Source organism: Daktulosphaira vitifoliae, unplaced genomic scaffold (assembly GCF_025091365.1).
Source record: "Daktulosphaira vitifoliae isolate Bord-2020 unplaced genomic scaffold, ASM2509136v1 Scaffold_2, whole genome shotgun sequence".
Lineage (NCBI taxonomy): Eukaryota > Metazoa > Arthropoda > Insecta > Hemiptera > Phylloxeridae > Daktulosphaira > Daktulosphaira vitifoliae.
The window spans coordinates 33,876,489-33,896,479 of record NW_026099573.1 but is presented as its reverse complement, the minus strand read 5'-3'; the positions used below and the strand labels follow the sequence as shown (position 1 = coordinate 33,896,479).

The 19,991-nt window shown below is 29.0% G+C and overlaps 1 protein-coding gene and 1 long non-coding RNA gene across 6 annotated transcripts in view; both read left to right on the top strand.

Moving 5' to 3' along the window:
• Positions 1-9,991, top strand: part of LOC126897735 (uncharacterized) — a 133,213-nt gene extending 123,222 nt beyond the window's left edge. For 2 of the 3 annotated variants that reach the window (XM_050671571.1, XM_050671570.1), the window contains exon 3: positions 6,956-9,991. In XM_050671571.1, the coding sequence (XP_050527528.1) occupies positions 6,956-9,918 (2,963 nt within the window). In that variant the 3' untranslated portion in view covers positions 9,919-9,991. The remainder of the gene's footprint in view (positions 1-6,955) is intronic. The other variant, XM_050671566.1, reaches the window with a different exon arrangement.
• Positions 9,992-12,790: 2,799 nt separating this feature from the next.
• Positions 12,791-19,918, top strand: LOC126897751 (uncharacterized). Of its 3 annotated transcripts, XR_007702179.1 has the most exons (4): positions 12,791-12,842; positions 12,914-12,968; positions 18,908-18,944; positions 19,086-19,918. It is a non-coding gene; the product is annotated as an uncharacterized LOC126897751 (long non-coding RNA). The 3 variants fall into 3 exon arrangements; XR_007702180.1 differs by having other exon boundaries at positions 12,914-12,964; positions 18,908-19,918; XR_007702178.1 differs by having other exon boundaries at positions 18,908-19,918.
• The last annotated feature ends 73 nt before the right edge of the window (positions 19,919-19,991 follow it).

The following is a 19,991-nucleotide window of genomic DNA, read 5'->3' as shown; positions in this document are numbered from 1 at the left end:
AAAAAAAAAATTTGACCTCTGGACTTGTCTTCGTGGTGAAAACGGACATCAAAGTTAAAGAAAAACGTACGATTTCCGTGAAAAAAACTTCGATTTTATATGTTTTATTATTTAATTTATATTTTATATAACTTTTGGAAAAATGTATGGATTAATATTATTATTTTTTTATAATAAATATTTATATACCCCTTTCATCTGGCACGCTTTTTTTGTAAATCGGATCATACCTCTTTAACAAGGGGGATCAAAACTTTAAACATGCGTATTGTTACTAAGATATTTTCAATTTAATTTTTGAAAGTATTCCGGAAATACTGACACTTTTATATATATCTTAAATTAAAGCTTATGTAATATACTTTAATGTGAAAAAAAAAAATTTGACCTCTGGATTTGTCTTCATGGTAAAAATGACTACCGTATTCAATAATTTGCTATTTTTGTGTTAAAATCTTGGGTTTTGTATTTTATTTTATTTTAAAATACCAGTCAAGGGGAGTACAGATTTTCATAAATATTATATAAATTAAAATTAATATAGCATAGAAAGTTAAACTTATTTAAATTTGTTTGCTTCTTTTAAGTCGAGAAAAATAACTTTGAAATTTGAACTAGCTTAAATAGCCTATTTTTTCACTCGACGGTAGCGACGTACGGTTGCCGAGTTGGTAGAATTTATGTTTTACACGCTTGGGGTACGAGGTTCCAACCCCCGTATGGAAATGAATTTTTTGCATTTTTTCTTAATTCTTTTTAAGTTAGTATAAATTTTTAACTCGTTTGATTTTTATCACATTTAGATTCAATAACTTCAATAAAGATCAAGGATCCCATCACTTTAGTCGCCCCTTGCAAGAAGAAATTTCTTATTCGTATTAAAATTATTTTACTATATTTTAAGTTTTCGCTTCGATGCAAAGCCGAGAAGATATTTTTTTGTGACTATCATTTATTTTCTCTGCTCTAACTTGACCTACTTTTTTCAACAATACGTCAAATTACTACAATTCGTATCTAGTTGAAGATATTACTCTCAAAAATTGAAAAAAAAATTCTAATTTATCAATTAAACAGTTAGTTATTACATCGTCTCCATAAAGACAATTAAAATCATTAATTTCTAATGTTTTCAAAATATTTATTAACGAATGAAGTTTGATATGATAGGTTTCAACTACAAAATTAAATCATTTTACTTTGTAATTTAATAATTTTTTTACTCTATTTGTGTGTGCTACTACTAGACTATAATATTACAATTTTTTTTTGTAACATGTTGCTATATAAATCATTTCTAAAAAAAATGATTGTTTTTTCTCCTGAATTAACAATTGATTTTTACAAATATAATCAAATTTTATAATACACTCAATTGAGTAAATCTTTTTAACAACTTTGTTTTGATTGGTACATTTAGTTAAAGTAAATCATTAAAATTAATTAAGTTCTCAATATTTCAATTATAGAATCTTTTCAACAAACAACAAAAGTTCCTAGGAAATTATTACTATTACTTCTATTTAAGTTATCTATTACCATAAAAATGCAAAAAAATATTGAGCTTTTCTGATAAATTTACAATAAATAGTAATTATAAAACTTTCTGACTGCATATTGATCTTAACGATACAATTTTTTTAATTGTCATAAAATTTTCTATTTAATTATGTCAATGTCAAACTTACCAATTGAGCTAAAAGTTATGGTAAAATAAATTTTTTTTTTTTATTATAAACATTTACAACAATCAACTTTAAACGATTAACAAAATAGGTTAAATATGTCATTTTCCTTATTTTTAACTTATTAATAATCAAATTAATATTAAATATTATATCAAATCAGTATTAATTTAAAACAATTTTTTTTGTTCTTAATTATTTTTTTTTATATGTAAAAACTATTTTTTAATAATATTAAAACTTAGAAGTTATAGAAAAAGTCTAATTGCACATTTTAAAACATCGCGAAAAGTTGATTTAGAATAGTATATTTTTGTTTCTGATGGAAGTTCCTTGTAGTCCAGTGTATAAAACTTATAACTTTGTTAATTGTTATAACTTTATCAAAAATGACCAAATCAGTATATTTTTTTTTATTTAGATGCATGTCTTTATCTATCATTTGGTTTTTTTTATAAATCTAACCCTTTACCTGCCCACAAGAGGGATTCAAAATATTAACTTTTTTTTTTTTAGTTAAAGTAAATCATTAAAATTAATTCAGTTCTGGATATTTCAATAGTAGAATCTTTTTAAATATCAAAAATTACTTAGAAATGATTACTATGATTTCTATTTAAGTGTTCTATTACGATAAAAATGCAAAAAATAATGAGTTTTTCTGATAAATTTACAATAAATAATAATTATAAAACTTTCTGACTGCATATTAATCTTAAAAATAACATTGTTTTAATTCTCATAAAATTTTCTATTTAATGATTCATTCTAGTCAACGAAGGAGTAATTTTGCAGAATAGCAGAAAAAATTCCCAACAAACTTTTTTTTTTTTTGTTTTAATTAGGCAATTGGTGGATTATTCCAAAAGCAACATCAACTCTTATTTCTTTAATTATATCATGATTAGTAGTTCTTTGATTTTAAAATATAATATATGAATATATACTAATTATAATTATTAAATTTAGTATGAAATTGATATTTAATATTGTAATTTAAACGGAGAAATTATAAAAATAATAAAGAAGTTATATTTTGCTTTACTTTTACGTGTATAAAAATTTAAAGGGCTTGATACAATAATTTTCAATAAAAACTGTTTGTTACTATAAAAAAATGCACTGGACTACAAGGAACTTTCATCAGAAGCAAAAATATACTTTTCTAAATCAAATTTTCGCGTTGTTTTCAAATCTGCAAGTAGACTATTTCTATCACTTCTAATTTTTTATATTATTACTAATTATATATATAAAATAATAATTAAAAGAAAAAAAAATTTGTTTTCAAATTATTACTGATTTGATTTTTAATATGTTAAAAATAATCAGTCCAAATTTTCAATTTTAACCTATTTTTTTGGTTCTTTAGAGTTGATGAAAAATTTTTGATAAAGATTTATGAAAGTTTATAGTAAAATAAATTGAATATATTACCATAACTTTTAGCTCAATTACAAGTTTAAAATTGACATCTAGGCCAGTCAACAAAGGAAAAATTGCGGAAAAAATTTTGTTTTTTTAAAAGTCGAATTAAAATATGTATAATGACATACTAATAGTCCTCAAGATTGGAATTGAGCTTTTTTTTTACAGCCTCGCAAGAGTCCAAAATATGAGCTTTTTTAACTTTCTCAAAAAATATTTAACTTACAAAAAAAAGTTTCGTATAAAAGTTGTTTAAAAAACAATTATAAANAAAAAAAAGTTTCGTACAAAAGTTGTTTAAAAGACAATTATAAACAAAAAAAATATCTTATATTTTTTCATTTAAACAAATATTTTTCGAGTTACATTACATTTAATATGAGTACTAAAATTTATTTTTCATTTTTTTCATTTTACGGTTAATTTTTATCATGTTATACTTACATTAGACACAATGTTATAAATGCATATGTGTGTATGTGTGAGTTTATTTATTTATTGTATCATTAAAGTGTAGTGTATATTGAGATACAACCGATAGAGTAGGTAATTGATTTGACGCTATATTATTTAAACCCAACTAAACGCTAAATTGTACATTCCGAAACAACAATCATATTATGTCAATTGCCACCGGAATTTCTGGTAATATTTTTCTTTTTCTTTGCCTTAATCCCAACTACTTGGGGTCGGCCACCCTTATCCTAAGCTTCCACTTGACACGATCTCCCACATCTTCTACGCTCACATCAGTTGTCCTCAAATCGCATTCAATAGCTTCCCTCCATCTCTTTTTTGGTTCTTTCTATCTCTTCTTCCTACAACATTGTATAGGTGTTGCGATTGACGCAACACCTATACTTCCTCTTATATGCTCGTTCCTTATCCTATCTTCTCTAGTCACTCCACTCATCCAACTAAGCATTCTCATCTCTGCTACACTTATTCTCTGCTCTACTTTCTTATCAACCGCCCAACACTATGAACCATACATCATAGCTGGCCTCACAATTTCATACTAAATTTAAAAACTATAATTAGTATTTATTCATATATTATATTTTAAAATCAAAGAACTACTAATCAGGATATAATTAAAGAAATAAGAGTTCATGTTGCTTTTAAAATATTTCACCAATTTCTCTAAAGGAAACACTATCTACAGATTTGCATCGAAGCGTTTCTTATGATAGTGATTTTAATCACTGTCAGATATCATCTATACTTGTCCCATCTATGCCTCGTCCACACTGTGCCTCGACCCCACTGTGCTACCGTTTTTTTTTTTAATTAAAATATATTTAAAATATACGTAACATAATAATCAAACATAAATATTTTTTATATTAATTGGAAGGATTTTTTTTATTATTGAGTCCACATGCGAAACTTTAATTTCAGATTTGAAATAGGCTCAAAAATGGATTTAAAAAATTATACTTTGTTCTCTGATGAAAATTTGACGTAGACTAATAAATTTATTTAAAAGTAACAGCTTTCTATTCTTCCCTTATTTTATTAATATTTGTTTTTTTTTTTTATTCAAAACATAGTAGTTTCGTCAACGAGAACTATTCTCGTTTGGCCGAAACCTTACAACAGTTTTCTTCAAGTATGTTGACGTATGTCCTTGTTGTTACCAGTTTCTGTACCCTATTCACTTTCAACCTGTTTCTAGATTTAATGTGTACTCTGCCAAAAAAAGATCAATTTATTCACATGATGCTGATGAAAAAATTAAACTTAGTAACCTGGAGCCAACTGGACATAGTGATTCACTGGTTTCCACCAAATAACTAGAGAACAGTGTTCAGTTGTTTTATATTATCTTTGAGCATAGAGATTAAAGGTGTTAAAACTATATAATTATTAGTTTTATATCATTGATTATAGGATATTCAATTATATAATAGTAATCATGTAAAATAGTGTACACTAACCTAAAAGAACTGTATTTATTTATAATATCAATTTTCGGAATATTTATTTCAATTTTTTTTAAATTTCCAATTTTTCTTAGATGTGTTACGTCGCTATTTAGGGGTTTAGTCTAAATGCCCGTCGACAGTATTCTTAGGGACCAACGGGGGATAGCTGGCTAGGCTATATCTACCTTAGGTACTGAAGTTTCCTATTTAATTTATATTCCCTTAGAGGAACTACCAAGGGTCGCACTACAATATATATATATAACACTTTAGGTTAACAACGATATAAATAAATATTTATTAAGCAATTGAAATATTAAATGGATAATACAACCTGCTGGACACCTAGAGATGTTATAATCCAACAGGGAGCTGACGGCGACACACACACACACTATAATATACGGGGTAGCGAAGTTAAGTTAATTATCAGGCAAAAGTAGTGATCGCGAAGATGGTAAAATGTCAACTGTCGATAGGGATATCTTAATATGGCACATTGGCCGTGAATTGCAAAAAGTGTTTATGTGTGCAGTCCGCCCTCCTGTTAGTATTGTTGTATGTCACTGTGTTAATTATATATATATGTCTATTAAACGGTACAACGATGTTATGGGAGACAGAGATATGGGCACATGCAAATGTGATTGTATCAGATGCAAGGAAAAAAGACACATTATTGTGTTTTTAGTTTAACAATTAATATATGATAAATGTTAATTTTAATACACATATTATTAATATATTAGTGCTAATTTCATTAGTATTCTTTAAGCCGTCCTACATAACATTGATATTTTATTAACATTAAAAAATTAGTATAAAATTTTATTTAGAAATTACTGCTTTTACGTGTGAATCAGAAACATGCTAAAATTTTACAAAATAATTAAATTATCATAAAACCGGAAGAAGAGAACCGTAAACTAAAAATTATACAATTTTGAAGTTTATTGTTTTTATTATTTAAATGCTTTCATTTTATTATAATTTCATAAATATACCAACTTTTTCATTTGGAGGAATATATTGAAACAAAATATCTATAATTAATTGAAAAGGAAGTTTACAATAATCCAGATCACACACAAAGGGTTAAGTTCAATAATTATACAATGACCCAGATAATTCGTACATCAATGAAACGAACTAAATAAACTACATAATTATACTGTAAATACTGTAAGAAAACTTGTTACTATGTTCTTAACGATTATGTTTTATTTCCTCAATTCCTTTATTTACTTAATTTTTAATACATATTAATTAGCATAAATGGAGATGAAGATGTGACAATTTTACTCGTCTGGAGCCTGGAGCAAATGATGTCAAAATAACAAAGGGCAGTTGTGATTGTGTGGCCGATTTTAAATAAAACAATAGTTTAACTTTATTATAATATTTATTTTTAGTAACTAATGTACACGATTTCCTGTGTCTCCTTCAGGATTCGACAAAAATTCTCAAGTATTAAACAGACCCCTATCAATACTACATTACTCCTGGTTATTGGAAAAAAATGACATCTATATATTCTTTCTTATTAAGCAAAGGAATTTTATTTAACTTAATATTTATATATTGATTTGTTAAATTCTTATTTACTAATGTGTACTAATATAAAATATATATTTTTTAGAAAATAAGCTAAACTCGTAGTTCAAAAATGTTTATTAATATCTAGTATCCAATTTTGGTTAAATTTGTAGATTTACAGTAACAAATTTCATTATATAAGTATAAAGCAACAGTAGAAATAATTATTCATATTATAGATTAAATTTTGTAAGATTAAAAAAAAAATGATAATTACAATAAAATGTAAATGTAAAATATAACCTAAATAAGATATTTTTAGTGTTCCAAAATAAATAGAATTACAACAAAAATTAATTAATTGTTGTGATCATTTAGGAATTGTAAATAGATATTTGGAGGACGAAAAAATATGTCCATTTGAAAAAGGTACGACGAGTAAAGCTGCTAAAATTGGTGACATAGAAACGTTAAAATTAGCTTACGAGAGTGGATGTAAATGGGATAAAAATACAACAGAGAAAGCTGCTGCTAATGGGCATTTAGAATGTTTAAAATACGTACATGAAAATAGAGGCAAATGGAATGAGAAAACCACAAAGGCTGCTGCTGCAAATGGTCATTTAAAATGCTTAAAATACGCTCATGAAAATGGGTGTAAATGGAATAAAACAACAACAGCAGCAGCTGCACGTAATGGCAATATGGAATGTTTAAAATACGCACACGAAAATGGGTGCCGCTGGAATGAAGGAATTACTAGTGTAGCTGCAAAAGGCGGACATATTGACTGTTTAAAATATGCACACGAAAATGGTTGCCGCTGGAATGAAACAACAACAGCAGCAGCTGCACAAAATGGCTTTTTAGAATGTTTAAAATATGCTCACGAAAACACATGTAAATGGGATAAGAACACTACAAAGGAAGCCGCTGCAAATGGGCATATAGAATGCTTAATATATGCTCGTGAAAATGGTTGTGCATGGGATGAAGAAACGACTAGAGTTGCTGCGGAAGGCGGCCATTTTGAATGCTTACAATACGCTCATGAAAACGGTTGTCCATGGGATGTAGGAACAACCAATGCAGCTGCAAAATATGGTAATTTAGAAAACTTAAAATATGTCTATGAAAATGGATGTGAATGGGATCAAACAACCACAAAGTCTGCAGCTGCAAATGGGCATTTAGAATGTTTAAAATATGCACATATAAATGGATGCGATTGGGACGAAACAACAACAGCAGCTGCTGCACTAAATGGCAGTTTAGATTGTTTAAAATACGCTTACGAGAACGGGTGCCGCTGGGACGAACAAACGACTTTAAATGCTGCTTTTGGTAGTAATTTTGATTGTTTGAAATACGCACACGATAATCGATGCGAATTGCATAAAAGAATAACGGTAGTAGCTGCTACTAAGGGTGATTTAAAAATGTTAAAATTTGTCCATGAAAATGGCTGTGATTGGGCTGAATTTACATCAGTTTCAGCTGCTGAGTACGGTAATTTAGATTGCTTAATATACGCCCACCAAAATGGATGTCCGTGGAATGAAAAGACTACTGGTGCTGCTGCTTTTAAGGGTAATCTAGAAATAATAAAATACGCTCATGAAAACGGTTGCAAATGGGATAAAAAAACAACGAGGGCTGCTGCTGAAAATGGACATTTAGAATGTTTAATATACGCCCATGAAAATGATTGTGAATGGGATACAGGAACAATAGTTGCAGCTGCCAATCACGGTAATTTAGATTGTTTTAAATATGCCTATGAACATGGATGTGATCTAGACGAAGGTACGACGAGAGGCGCTGCTTCGAATGGACATTTAGACTGTTTAATGTACGCCTATAATAAAGGTAAGAAATGGGATGAAGGAACAACTAGAGTTGCTGCAGAAGGTGGACATTTGGACTGCTTAAAATATGCCCATGAAAACGGTTGTGATTGGGATAAAGGAACAACTAGAGTTGCTGCAGAAGGTGGATATTTGGACTGCTTAATATATGCCCATGAAAACGGTTGTGATTGGGATAAAGGAACAACTAGAGCTGCTGCAGAAAGCGGCCATTTAGACTGCTTAATATATACTCATGATAATGGATGTCCATGGGATAAAGGAGTAACAGAAAAAGCTGCAAAATATGGTAATTTTGATTGTTTAAGATATGCACACGAAAATGGATGCGAATGGGATGAAACGACAACGAAATTAGCTGCTCTTAATGGTGATTTAAAAATGTTAAAATATGCTCACGAAAACGGATGTAAATGGGCTGAACGTACAATGACTGCAACTGTCGCGTTTGGTTATTTAGACTGTTTAAAATATGCTCATGAAAATGGATGTAAATGGGATGATGAAACAACTAGAATCGCTGCACATGGAGGACATTTGGACTGCTTAAAATATGCATATGAGAATGGATGTAAATGGAATGAAATGACAACAGAAGCAGCTGCACTAAATGGGTGTTTAGAATGTATAAAATACGCTCATGAAAATGGATGTAATTGGGCTGAAGGTACAATAATGACATCTGTTCTATACGGTCATTTTGACTGCTTAAAATATGCTTATGAAAACGGATGCAAATGGGATGAAGAAACGACTAGAACCGCTGCAGAAGGCGGCCATTTGGAATGCTTAAAATATGCTTATGAAAATGGATGCAAATGGGATGAAGAAACGACTAGAACCGCTGCAGAAGGCGGCCATTTGGAATGCTTAAAATACGCTCATGAAAATGGATGTCCGTGGGATGAAGCAATAACAAAACAAGCTGCTATTAGTGGTGATTTAAAAATCTTTAAATATGCCCACGAAAATGGACATCCAATGGACGAAGACACATACAGAGTTGTCGTTTCAAAAGGTAAGCTAGAAATATTGAAATATGTTCACGAAAACGGATATAAATGGGATAAAAAAAATACAAGATTATTTGCTGCAAACGGGCATTTAGAATGTTTAAAATACGCTCATGAAAAAGGTTACGAATGGGACGAAGGAACAATAGTTTCATCAGCCGTGCATGGTAATTTAGATTGCCTTAAATTTGCCCGTAAACACGGATGCGATTGGGTCGAAGGTACGACGAGAGGGGCTGCTTCGAATAGACATTTAGGCTGTCTAAAATATGCCCATAAAAATGGTTGTGAATGGGATGAAGGCACAACAAGGGAAGCCGCCGCAAGTGGTTCAATTGACTGTTTAATATTTACTCGTGAAAATGGTTGTAAATGGAGTGAAAGCACAAGTATTACAGCTTTTCTGCATGGTCATGTAGAATGCTTTAATTATGCTTTTTTAAATAACTGTCCAAATTAGTTTTTCATTGTAAATTTTATATTCATTTATGTAGTCCATTTTATTTTATTTTAAATAAATAGACTTAATATGATCAATGTGTATATTAAAAATATTTTACTGATGTATGGGAATTTTCGAAGCATTTCTTACAAATGTAGTATATTTTATTATTGCTTAAAATTAAAACAAATTACAATTGTCATCAGTTATAAGTTGAAAGAAAATAGTTTATTTATTAATCGTTATTTAAATTTGATGAATATATTAAAGCACAGTAAAGTATAGAGAGCTTAGTCCCTCTGCCTAACCTAATGTAATGTGTATTATTTTATCGTAAAAAGTAATACTATCTAGTTAATCTTTTTCGTTTATCGTTTCCTTTAAGACCCTTTTTTTTTAATCCCTTATTTTTTTTTAATGTCATTCCCACTACGAATCATATATGTGTTACTACATATTGCAATGTAACTATATATAAATTTTGTCCTCACATTTCATCTTTCATTAACCATCGTACACGTTATTGGGGTCATAATTTGACTTATAGAATTTTTGAATTTTTTTTTTAACATCATCATACACATTTAATGTATTTCATAACATAAAGAGTCAGTATCCGTATATACTAATTTACATTTGTCACCATACATTTTTTTCATAAAATTATAATAAAAATCCAATATAATAGTCTTTGAAATTTCTAAAACTGAAAACCCTACATAGAGTTGGGTTTATCATACACGATTTTCACTTTTTTCAAATGGATGGCTGCTATATTTTCATTAAATATTGTTACACTATCAAAGTTGGATTTTGCTATCATCACACTAGCCCCATAACGTCTTCAAATATTCTCCCACTTTGTGTCAATTATAACAAAAAAACCTTTTTTCTCGATTTTCCAAAAATACAATTAATCATTATATTGTAGAACTCTATTTCAAATTACTACTTGGATTGGTTCTTTTTCTAGTTTTCAAATCTATATAAAACTTCATCCTGTTCAGCTTCGAAACTTAATCCGGGTGGAGTTATAAATTGATAAGGATCAAATCTATAATTTTTTAAACAATCACATCGAATATTTTCAAAAATATCAGCCAAAAGAGAAATATCAGTTCTTAAATATAAATTAAAAAAATATCCCAAAGTTGAACAGTTAAATTTATCCCAAATTGTTTTCCATTGACATAGTCCTCGTCTGTTACTTTACTCGTATTCAATAAACTATTGTTTTATACTTATTATAAAAACAGTATAATTGTATAAGTTATCCATTTAATATGGAACTGCGTATAAAAATGAATAATGTTATTTGATGTCCTGAGGTTAATCAAAAAACCTACGACTGGTAGAGCTTCTCGTAGGAAACGATTAGTATAAATATTGAAAGCTCACGCGAAAGATGCTCCTTGAAGGTACAACAGATTACAAACTTGGGAGAGTGGATATTGGAAATAATCATAGGTTCTACTATTGATACTAATGTATCCTTTCTAATTAAATAATTATATAGCTAAATTTTTATCACCTTATTCAAAATCTTAAATTGTATTGTTTTATTATTCCTTATTGACTCGTATTTACTTTGTTTACATTGATGGCATGAGCACACCATATACTGCTAAATATTAACTAAAAAGTTAATATTGGTGGGAGGAGGAGATGCTGCTTTCATGAAATCAAATGTAAACAGTAAAATAAGTAGGTACACCTCATGTAACATGAGTTGCATATATTATATCCTAATATAGATAAGGGAGACGCAAAAAAATAATAAAGGAGGCTCTAAATAATATAAATTATATGTTATCAAAATAGCTTCACTAATAAATGCTAAACACACTATTAATATTTGCCGTCTCTCAAAATTTAGCGCTATGGGCAGTTGACCATAGAATCTGCATATAAATACGTTTGTAATTCAAAAATTAATAAATTTTGATGCGGCCGGGAAATTACCATTGGACTGATTTGGATAAGCCGAATAAAGAAGGTAATATATCGGCAGTGTTGTGCTTCCCTAAATTGCACTTTAACAAAACTCGAGATGCTTTATCGGCGACCGTCGGCGTTGACATAAATACAAATCATGTCCGGTGGTAGTCAAAGAGTTTATGATTATCAAAACGGCCGTCATCATCGTCTACACGTGTTGTTTTTGTATATCATGAAATAATGATTTAAAAAAGTTTGTTAACTAAAATACTGTTTAAGATATTTTCTTTATTCTAGATTGAACGTTTTGTTAAAGTGCTTTTTAATTTAGTAATATTAATTTAAACGTTGTCTCAGTCACAACAAATTTTTTTTTAGTACTTTCTTCTAGTAAATACTTAACCACTAGAATATTAATTTTTTTATATATTTATTATATTCGTATAGTAATTTCTACAATCAAAAATTTTAAAAACGATTGAAATAAAAACAAAATTTAAACAAATTAGTATTAATTCTGTTACAAAAATATATATAAATAAAAACTGAACATGCTCCTTAAGAGAGATACTAAAGATTATTATACTTATTATTTTTATATTTTTATACTATACTATTGAATATTCAACTAACCTTAAATAATCGGTGTTTCAAAACTTATTGAACACTCTGTATATATACATTGACACACATGTATACTTGTATTTGTATAAATAATTCGTCATATTTTACTAAATTAAGTATGTTTTAACGTCAATTCCAATTTTCTAGCTTTTTCTACATGCAAATGAATGAGGTTAACTGAAATAATTAAGTAAATAATATAGTATATTTAAATTATTATTTATGTAAAATAATATTTTAAATTAAAAAATATAAAAAAATAATTAATTATGACGTTGATTTTTTATATATATATTACCTATTCAATGAGTAATTTGTCTATAGTTATTCAGAATATAACACTTGTAACACAAGATAAAAAAAGACCAATAAAAATGAAGGTGAGTCTATAAGTATTAAACTTTGTATGAATTACTCGATGAAATCTACAAGGTCATTTTTTTTTCTCTAGCATTGGCAATTAATACATTTTTTGATGATAAATACCTGTTTGATATTTAATGTAGGTAAATTCGATTTAACATTATTTATACATATTAAGTTAATCAAATATATTTCTAAATTGATATAAAATATCTGAAATACATTCTAAAGATAATTTTATTAAGTTAACCCTTAGTAAATATGTTACAATGATTTGGAAACTTCCATACATTGAGAAAAAATATTGGAATTTCAAGTAAGAGTAGACTTAACAATAGTGACATAAATTATAGTAATATTTATCAAATTACCAAAGTAGGTGCCATTACCTATGTCTTCCCTAATCAAAGAGATGTTTTCTTAAATTTTTTTCGTTTAAATCTTTACTATATGAAATCAAAAATGTTTATAATAAATTGTAAATTTTTTTTGATATTTGACATGGAATAATAAAATAAGCAGGAATCTCTAAAAATTCAAATTATACACGTCACAAAGTTCTAATATAAAAAAATTTTTTATGCATTATTTTTTGTAGTTTTTGATAATTTAAAAAGTATTTTTGTTCATTTTTTGTGTAATAAAATAAATTTTCGACACTATTATAATAATTTCATAATTTCAGTAAAACATTTTTTAACAAATTATTCTATATTTACTTTAAATAGTGAATAGAACATATACGTATGAAAAAAAAATTGCTTCAATTTTCATAATATACTTGTCATACATGACAAACATTTTACAACACTGGAATTTACACAACGAAATACTTAGTAAAAGCAGCAGCTCTTGTTGTGACTTCATCCCATTTACAACCATTTTCAAAAGCATATTTTAATAACTCCAAGTTTCCATTTTCTCATCTTATCATCTTCAAATTGGTATGATTGTCCATCATCTGAATTTTTATAATGAATTGCAAAATAAACAGAATTATTAATCAACTTTTGCAGTATTAATACTTAAAATTGTATCTAATTAAGACAGAGACATATCAATTACAATTTTTGATTTTAGATTTATTGAAAAATTTATTTGGTCTTAAGATAATGCGCGAATTATGATTTTTTTTACTGTTGGTTTTATTTTAGCCATGTCTCCTTTTTCGACTAATTATAAATGGCATAAATGAATATATGGTTATTAAAAAAAAAAACATGATATATTTTCTATAAAAATATAAAGTTGAAGCATTTTGTAATTAAAAAGACCAAAAAATAATCTTAATGTAGTATTACTTTAATGAACTGGGGCTCTTAATCGGAACACTTATGTTAATAAAGTTATTTTTCATAGTATTAGTGCTTATTAAATGCATATAGTTGAGTACAAAATGTTATTTGAATAGATTTTTATCCTAATGATATTTGCAGGCGTTACCAATTGTGCTAAATAGACCCCCTAACTTTGGACATAAAATTAAATTATATCAAAATATTTAAAATAATTTATTAAAATTTTTAATAATATACCTAAGTGATATATTTATTCATACAATTGTTTATGCGAACTTTATTTATTGTAAATAATTAAAAATACTCATACGAGGTCTGGCTATTAAATAACGAGACTGCGCGCCTATAGAGCGTCCTATAGTGGTGGTGCAAAATACGAGTAGTGCGTTGGATAGCTTAAAGTCTTATCTATTTACGTACCAAAACACGTTTTTATCACTATTATAGTATTTGTGCAATAGCGGTTAGAAACAAACGTGTTTTTTTTTCGTGCCGAAAACCATGTGTGACGAAAAACACGAGCAACGTATTAATCTCAAATTTCTCGTCAAGTTGAAAAAATCTCCAACCGAGTGCTATAAATTGTTAAAAGAGGCCTACGGGGACAATTCTCTATCTCGTGCGCGTGTTTTCGAATGGTGTAAGCGCTTCAGTGATGGCCGAGAGAGCACTAAAGATGATCAGCGCCCAGGTCGCCCTGTCACTGTTTCAACTCCGGAAACAGTGACCAAAATCAACCAAATTGTGCGTGCAGATCGTCGAATGAGCATCCGGATGATTGCCGAGGCCGTAAACGTCGATAAGGAAACGGTTAGAAAAATTTTACACGAGGAATTGAACATGACAAAAGTTTGTGCGAAGATGGTGCCAAAAAATCTGACTCCTGACCAAAAGCTCTTGCGTCAACAGGTCTGCTCAGATTTTCTTGAAAGGTTAGAAGACGATCCCAGACTGATGGAAAACATTATTACTTGCGACGAAACATGGATTTTTCAATACGATGTTGAAACAAAGCGGCAATCGATGCATTGGAAGACGCCTCAATCGCCCAGAATCAAAAAAGCAAGGATGTCCAAATCAAAATTTAAGGCAATGCTGATCGTTTTTTTCGACATTAACGGTATCGTGATGACTGAATGGGTTCCGGAGGGTCAGACTGTCAACCAGACTTACTATTTGTCAGTTTTAGGAACACTGCGAGAACGGGTTCGTAAGAAACGGCCCGAGTTGTGGAAGAACAACTCGTGGATCTTGCACCAGGACAATGCACCTGCCCATAACGCGCTATCTGTGAAGCGGTATTTGGCCGATAAACGTACTCCAGTGCTCGAACATGCGCCGTACTCGCCAGATTTGGCCCCGTGCGATTTTTTTCTGTTTCCAAAGATAAAATCTGCTTTGAAAGGGACCCGATTTGAATCTATGGAATCGGCAAAACAAAAAACGGCGGAGCTCCTAAAGGCCCTCACTAAAGAAGACTTCCAGCACTGCTTCGATCAATGGAAAATACGTATGAAAAGGTGTGTGGGGAGAGGAGGGGAGTATATTGAAGGGGAGCATTCGAATGTAGAATAATTTTTATAATAAAACTCTTTTTCGTAACCAGTCTTGTTATTTAATAGCCAGACCTCGTAAATAATCATTATAAAATAGTAATTAATTTAATAATATTTTATATTATAATATTATTCCTTCATTTAAGAAAAACTCATAAATTAATTTTTATTAATATTTAAAAATAAAGCAATTACATTGAAACACACGGTGTGTAACTCTATTAAATTTATATTTTTAATTGACAAACAAAGTAAATTTATTGAACTATAATTTTATTTGATAAAAACACAAATTTAAAGTAATTTAAAAAAAACGGTAACACAATGAGGTCGAGGCACAGTGNGCACAGTGTGGACGAGGCATAGATGGGACAAGTATAGATGATATCTGACAGTGATTAAAATCACTATCATAAGAAACGCTTCGATGCAAATCTGTAGATAGTGTTTCCTTTAGAGAAAGTTATAGATTATTATAAAAGCAACATCAACTCTTATTTCTTTAATTATATCCTGATTAGTAGCTCTTTGATTTTAAAATATAATATATGAATAAATACTAATTATAGTTTATAAATTTAGTAAGAAATTGTGAGGCCAGCTATGAAGTATGGTTCATAGTGTTGGGCGATTGATAAGAAAGTAGAGCAGAGAATAAGTGTTGCAGAGATGAGAATGCTTAGTTGGATGAGTGGAGTGACTAGAGAAGATAAAATAAGGAACGAGTATATAAGAGTGAGTATAGGTGTAGTGTGAATTGTGGATAAGATGAGAAAAAATAGACTTAGATGGTTTAGTAATGTTATGAGGAGAAAGGAATCGGATGTTCAAAGAATAGTTATAGAAATGAAAGTTGAAGGAAGAAGCGGTAGAGGAAGACCAAAAAAGAGATGTTATTGAATGTGATATGAGGACACCTGATGTGAGCGTAGATGATGTGGGGGAAATCGGGTCAAGTGGAAGTTCAGGATAAGGGTGGGTGATCCCAAGTAGTTGGGATTAGTGCTGAGCACCACATCCGGATCAATCCGTATCCGGATTACCGATCCGGATCGATCCGGATTGAAACAAAAGTGACAATCCGTTCAATCCGGATTAAAGTATCCAATCCGGTTTAATGTAAACAAATCTTCATGGGTTATTCTAATATAGCGAGAATTGTTATTGTTCAGAAGTGCTATTAATAAATGGGAGCTATTGGAGCAGTTAGTTAAAGTGCTCAGCCTTTCGATCTTGTTACTAAAGTCTTATCATCTGCAACAACTCCAACAATATCAACTGTACATCCAATTTTAAAAAGTATTGTCCAACACTATTTGACTCCCAACGAATCTGACCAACATAAAATTAAAATATTTAAAGAAACATTGTCCCAAGAGTTCGAAGTAAGATTTTTTAGTCAAATGCACAATGATTCTAAATTTCTTCTAAATATTGCTTCATTTTTAGACCCACGTTATAAAAATTTTTTTGATGACGATAGTGATACTTTAATTACCTTAAAAGATTTTATTATGCATCATTTAAATTATGAAGATTCTTCAATTGATGATACTACCAATCAGCCAAACCCTGTAGTATCTGCTTTAGATATTTTATTTCCCCAAAATCATAATGGTGAAGATATAATTGAACAAAATGAGCTCGACAAATACTTAAAAGAAAACTGTATTAACAAGAATGCCTGTCCATTAACATGGTGGGCTGAAAATGACAAGAAATATCCAGTGATATCAAAACTTGCTAAAAAATATTTATGTATCCCGTCAACATCTACGCTCTCAGAGAGAGCTTTTTCTACAGCGGGGAATATTATAACTTCTAAAAGAAATTGTCTGGCTGGTGAAACAGCCAAATGGTTAATATTTCTTTCACATAATGCTAAATTACAATAATTATAAATTAGCATTATGTGAAAGAAATATTAACAATTTTGGTTAAAAATTTTCAAAACTAAAAAAACAATATACTACTTATTTCCGAAATCCGAGTCAACGGATTGAATCCGAAATCCGGATTAAATAATTGTAATCCGTAATCCGGATTGGTCAATATAATGCTCAGCACTAGTTGGGATAAAGGCAAAGAAAAAGAAAAAGATTACCAGAAATTCCGGTGGCAATTGACATAATATGATTGTTGTTTCGGAATGTACAATTTAGCGTTTAGTTGGGTTTAAACAAAATAGCGTCAAATCAATTACCTACTCTATTATTGTAGTGTATATTAATATACACTACACTTTAATGATACAATAAATAAATAAACTCACGCATACACACATATTCATTTATAACATTGTGTCTAATGTAAGTATAATATGATAAAAAGTAATGTAAAATGAAAAAAATGGAAAATAAATTTTAGTACTCATATTAAATGTAATGAAACTCGAAAAATATTTGTTTAAATGAAAAAATATAAGATACTATATTTATTTATAATTGTCTTTTAAACAACTTTTGTACGAAATTTTTNGAAAACAAAGCGAAAAGTTGGTTTAGAAAAGTATATTTTTGCTTCTGATGAAAGTTCCTTGTAGTTCAGTGCATTTTTTATAGTAATAAACAGTTTTTATTGAAAATTATTGTATTATTGTACAAGCCCTTTAAATTTTTATACACGTAAATGTAAAGCAAAATATAACTTCTTTATTATTTTTATCATTTCTCCGTTTAAATTACAGTATTAAGTTATTGAATATCAAATTCATACTAAATTTAAAAACTATAATTAGTATTTATACATGTACTGTTGCAGCTGCAACATAATAGTGTGTTGTACGCACGCACGCCCAGTGTACTCGGACCGGTCTAACTTTTATCACCATACCTACTCCCTACTACTCAAGTAGTAGTGGACATCGCTGTTACACACTACTCACCACACACGCACATAATCACTTTTATAATATAGTATAGTGATGTATTGTTTAGCGGAATAATCATCTGTTGGGAAAAAATGGTATGTTTTTTTTATAGACTGCACTAATTGCAGTAAATTGTAAAACAAATTTTTTTTCATTTGGTTTTGATAATATTGTTAATTTAACACAGTTTTTTTAATTTGAGTACTATTTGTCGTTACACAAATTGCGATTTTATTCTTCTCTTAAGCTACAAATTAGCAAATGTATTTTAACTAATTGTGATATTAAAAATTGTTTAGTTACCAAAAAATTGTCTTTAATTAGTAAGTTCTTTTGTTATTGTTGTGTTCTGTGTTTAGTTTTAGATAGCATCTCTGGCCAGCAGCTCTGCAGATTGTGAGTACTATTGTTGATTTGTGTTCCTTTTTGTAATTTAGTGTAGTCTTCTTTATTATTATTATAGTGATTATTGATTGTGATTTATTGAACATATTAGTTATCACAAGTTTTATTTATTTATTATTTATTTCATTGTAGGCGTAAGGCCAACGCACAACGGTCATAAGGACCTTGTGAGTATAAAATAGTCATTATCGTACGGGTATTTGTTGTTTTATATTATGGGTAAATCATTAAATAATTAAACTATCTTTAATTTTGTGTTATCTGTTCAATGTCATTTTAATAATAATTATTATCTAGTCAAATTTGTTTAATTTAGTTACTACGTCTTATTATTGAATTTATACTATTATTCTTTATATTGTTCTTTTAATTAATTTACATAATTTTACACCATTGTTCTTGGAGTTATTTTATACATATTGTTTATTACTATAATTACTTTAAAGAAAGAGTTGAGAATCATTTATAATTGGAAGAATCATACTCATTTGTTATTGATTTATTAAAGTTATATAGTTCATTGTTGTTGTTATTCTGTTATAGCCTTAGAGTGCATATTTATATTGTTGGTTGAGCCAAAAGGGCTAAATTTATCTTGTCAAGTCGTTTATTAAATTATTATTATTAATTGTAGTAAAAAGTTTAAATTATTTATTTATTTAGTTTGATAGCACACACTTATATAATTACACACTAACACATCTGTCACTACATAGATCACTGGTTGCTGCGCAGGGGACCCCTCCCACCTACAGTGATTCTATTTACATACACCACACTACGCAGCCTGATCGGTATTGGTGCAACTAGCCGGTTCGGGTACGCACTATAATATTTAGTGCCCCTGGCCCCAACATGTACTATAATTTAAAATCAAAAAACTACTAATCAGGATATAATTAAAGAAATAAGAGTTAATCTTGCTTTTGGAATAATCCACCAATTGCCTATTTAAAAAAACAAAAAAAAACGGTAGCACAGTGGGGTCGCGGCATAGTGGAGACATTGCATAGTTGGGTCCAGATAGATTTAATCTGA